Source organism: Bactrocera dorsalis, chromosome 1 (assembly GCF_023373825.1).
Source record: "Bactrocera dorsalis isolate Fly_Bdor chromosome 1, ASM2337382v1, whole genome shotgun sequence".
NCBI lineage: Eukaryota > Metazoa > Arthropoda > Insecta > Diptera > Tephritidae > Bactrocera > Bactrocera dorsalis.
In genome coordinates, this window is record NC_064303.1 from 30,345,644 (window position 1) to 30,349,342 (window position 3,699).

At 46.5% G+C, this 3,699-nt stretch overlaps 1 protein-coding gene across 1 annotated transcript; it reads left to right on the forward strand.

Annotated features, from left to right (window-relative positions):
- The first annotated feature begins 267 nt into the window (after nt 1–267).
- On the forward strand, nt 268–3,340 carry LOC125778462 (proteoglycan 4-like). The gene is made up of 3 exons (XM_049456302.1): nt 268–459; nt 507–1,136; nt 3,317–3,340. The coding sequence occupies exons 1-3, from the start codon at nt 268–270 to the stop codon at nt 3,338–3,340; spliced, it is 846 nt and encodes a 281-aa protein (XP_049312259.1).
- Nucleotides 3,341–3,699: the final 359 nt, after the last annotated feature.

A 3,699-nucleotide genomic window follows, 5' to 3' on the forward strand; every position in this document is an offset into this window, starting at 1 on the left:
TTGCTCCGAAATATTCCGGCCCATATATCGTCCGAAAATTCAAGTCGACGAATACAGTCGAACTTGCGAATCCAAACGCACCGGGTGGGCGCACTGTTCATGTGCATCTGCAAGATCTAAAGCAGCTGCCAACCGACTACTAAACTTGAATAGCCGCTAGCGTGATCTCTACTGAGCCTACGGACTCTAATTCCGAGCCACCTAGCACTAATGCAACGCAACACTAATCAAAGCGCCCGTTTGCTCATCTCTTTCCAGATAACTAAAATGAAACCTACAACAAAGAGAAGGCCGTATGCATCAAGCGACCAACCACCGCCGCCAGACGAGCCGCAAAGGCCGCCACCCTTCCGGCCACCCCCGGAAGCACGACCACGAGTGCACCCGAATACGACAATATTGCACGCCATAAACACCGACGACCCCCGGAGCGCTGCGTCATCCAAGCCTCCACCCGAAGTAGGTCGGCCACAGAACCAGCGGTATGGGAAACATTGCCACGGCAGACGCCGCTTAGCACCAACGCCCGGAAGCTCCCGACCACCAGGCGAGCACCAACGCCACGGGAAGCCGACCACAAAGCCGATGCAGCGACAGAACCGCGCGCCGCCCAGACATCGACGCACCCAGCGAAGGCCCAGGTAACGCACTCAGCTACACAAAGCGACCTGGCGACGGCAGCCCCACTCCAACTCGGCCGGCGAGGCACGGCGAAGAGTGCCGCCAGGACGGAAGCCCGTACCGCGGAGCCACTCGCCGAAAGGGTGCAAGAGGTGCCCGCCACAACAACGCCGGCATGCTCGAACGGCGATGGGGCGTCTGTCCTAGCACTTGCCAAGACCAACGTCGGGACCACGCCGCGTCCCCCACAAGCGACACGCCCAACCGTCGAGATCAGCGCACGACCAGCCACGCATAAAACCTATGCCATGACAGGGCCGCGCTCTGCCCAAACGAAGACCACGGTCCGCATCGAGTCGACACCAGTCCAACCAGAAGCCCAAACGCCGGCCACGACCCACGTCGAGTCGACAGCAAACCATCAGACGGCTCAAACAACGGCGACACCAAGCCCCATGGCCGAGATCAGCACACTACCAACCCCGCCTATCACGGCGGCCGAAGAAGCGACACCGGTAAGCGAGATCCCAGGGTTCCTGGAAGGGCTGGTGATGACGAGGCAACACTTCATCGAGCGCTCCAGACGAACGCTGTTCTTCCGGGGCCGACGGTTGGCCCTACGAAAACTAGAAGGCGACCAGGTGTTGGTGCGGTACGGCGGTGGACGATGCATCCTACCTTTGTATGATTAAACCCAGAAATTTTGATTGTATTAGTCTAAGGATCAATTCATGAATTCGTATGATTAAAACCAGAAATTTTGATTGCATTAGTTAAAGATCAATTCACTAATTTGTATGATTAAACCCAGAAATTTTGATTGTATTAGTCTAAGGATCAATTCATGAATTCGTAAATATAATAAATTTATATAAATTTTAATTGTATTAGCTTAAGGATCAATGTATGAATTTTGTTACGACTAAGCCAATGAATTTTAATTGTATTAGTAATATATAGGTGTCACTAGGTGTAAGTACGCCTAATCGTAGGATAAGACACCCTGTACCATAAGTTACGAATTTATTACTAAATAAAGATTTCACACCCGCTCCCCGTTCACGGCTCACGCCAACTAAGACAGCCAGCCAGCCTCCAGCCGAACCATCGTGGGAGATCTCCTCCCACCTGCCGCCAGCGAAGGATCATTGTCCGAAGTGAGGGGGGGACTGTAACGTGGCTTTTGCCACCTTCCAATAAGTTACGTCAACTTCGCCCCACAGTACATCATGTACCCGCACCATACGCACACAACGATGCTGAACCCCGCTAGAGCTTTCCACCATACGTCCTAATGCACCATACGCATACTCACCTCGCTACCGCGACGAAAGCTGCGCTGTGCTTGCTATATAAGCAAGCACTTCGCACTGAGTGCGCTCATTTGCTCCAGTTCGCCGAATCGGACGGTCACCGGGAACAGCAGTAGGCAGCGGGAAGTCAACGCCGGCTCATCAATCCCGTTCGTTTTCATCATCGTGCCAGCTTCACTAAGCGTTAACGCTGGCTCATCAATCCCGTTCGTTTTCATCACCGTGCCAGCTTCAATAAGCGTCAACGCCGGCTCATCAATCCCGTTCGTTTTCATCATCGTGCCAGCTTCACTAAGCGTTAACGCTGGCTCATCAATCCCGTTCGTTTTCATCACCGTGCCAGCTTCAATAAGCGTCAACGCCGGCTCATCAATCCCGTTCGTTTCATCACCGTGCCCGCTGCAACAAGCGTCAACGCCGACTCATCAATCCCGTTCGTTTTCATCACCGTGCCAGCTTCAATAAGCGTCAACGCCGGCTCATCAATCCCGTTCGTTTCATCACCGTGCCCGCTGCAACAAGCGTCAACGCCGGCTCATCAATCCCGTTCGTTTTCATCACCGTGCCAGCTGCAACAAGCGTCAACGCCCGGCTCACCAATCTCGTTCGTTTTCATCACCACTGTACACATCACGCTGGTCTGGCTGTCCACTGAAAGGGGGGCGTGGACAATTCGTTTATTAAAATCAAATCTTTTATTTGCTAAGGGTTCATGGGTCCCAAGGCTGACCCTGGAGCGGCTGAGCTTACCTCAGCTATGGACGAAACCCCATTACAGATGGTTGCGATAAGTGCAACAACCTTCAAAAATTATTTGTGGACAAAATTACAGAATTGGGAGGTATGTTAAATATATAGTATATACATATATGTATACATAATTGTAATCAAATGGAATATCATTAACATACCCACATTCTTTTATTTTTCCAGAATTAATTGAAAAACATAACAAAGTGATCATTAATATTTTGGCGGAACATACCGTTTTGTTACCAAATCTAACTCAAAAGGAGAAGGGAACTGTTATCGTGAAATTAGAGGCGGAAATAAATGATGATAATAGAGATTGCTATGTAAGAGTCCTATAATTTATATATAAAAATAACTGTTTATTTTAAGAGCCTAATCCAATTTCATTTTAAACATATTAGATTTCAGCAGTGCAATATTTGTTGCAAGGAGAGGTCGTAAAAAATTTCGAAAAAGTTTTGGCGCGTAAATTTTGCCTTGAATACAACATTAATGGAATTGGCACCAAAAAGAGCTTTAAGGATTATTCTATGGTGTATACCATACTTAAAAGAATGGACAATTGAATTATTCACTAACGACAAAACAATATATATATGTACATATATATAATTTTTTATTTATTACAGAAGCAATTGGAAAAACAGCAGTAAATGCGTAAGCGGAAATGAGGAGGGCTTTTCAGGTCGTAAAAAAGAGGCATTTCCGGCAGGTTTCTTCGATCAAAAATCATACCTAATATAAAAACTGATTTTTTTGCGTTACACATACGTACCTCTCCCAAAATAGAGTTAAGTTTTAATAATAATTTAAGTGTAATATATGTAAATAAAATTTTTTTATAAAAAATTAATTGCAGCATCCAAAGAAAATATTTTAAGTTTAATATACTTGTGTAAACTAAAAATTTTTTTTAAAAAAATAATAATAAAAACAGCGTTTAAAATTTTTATTGGAAATAGAGTAAGGTGGATTGCTTAGCTCAAAAATGTGGTCCATTTGGACCACAATA

Coding starts and splice junctions, on each gene's coding strand:
- LOC125778462 (XM_049456302.1), top strand. CDS start 268: ATGAAACCTACAACAAAGAGAAGGCCGTATGCATCAAGCGACCAACCA. Junction 460..506: donor CATCCAAGCCTCCACCCGAA/GTAGGTCGGCCA, acceptor TTGCCACGGCAG/ACGCCGCTTAGCACCAACGC. Junction 1,137..3,316: donor CGGCCGAAGAAGCGACACCG/GTAAGCGAGATC, acceptor TATTTATTACAG/AAGCAATTGGAAAAACAGCA.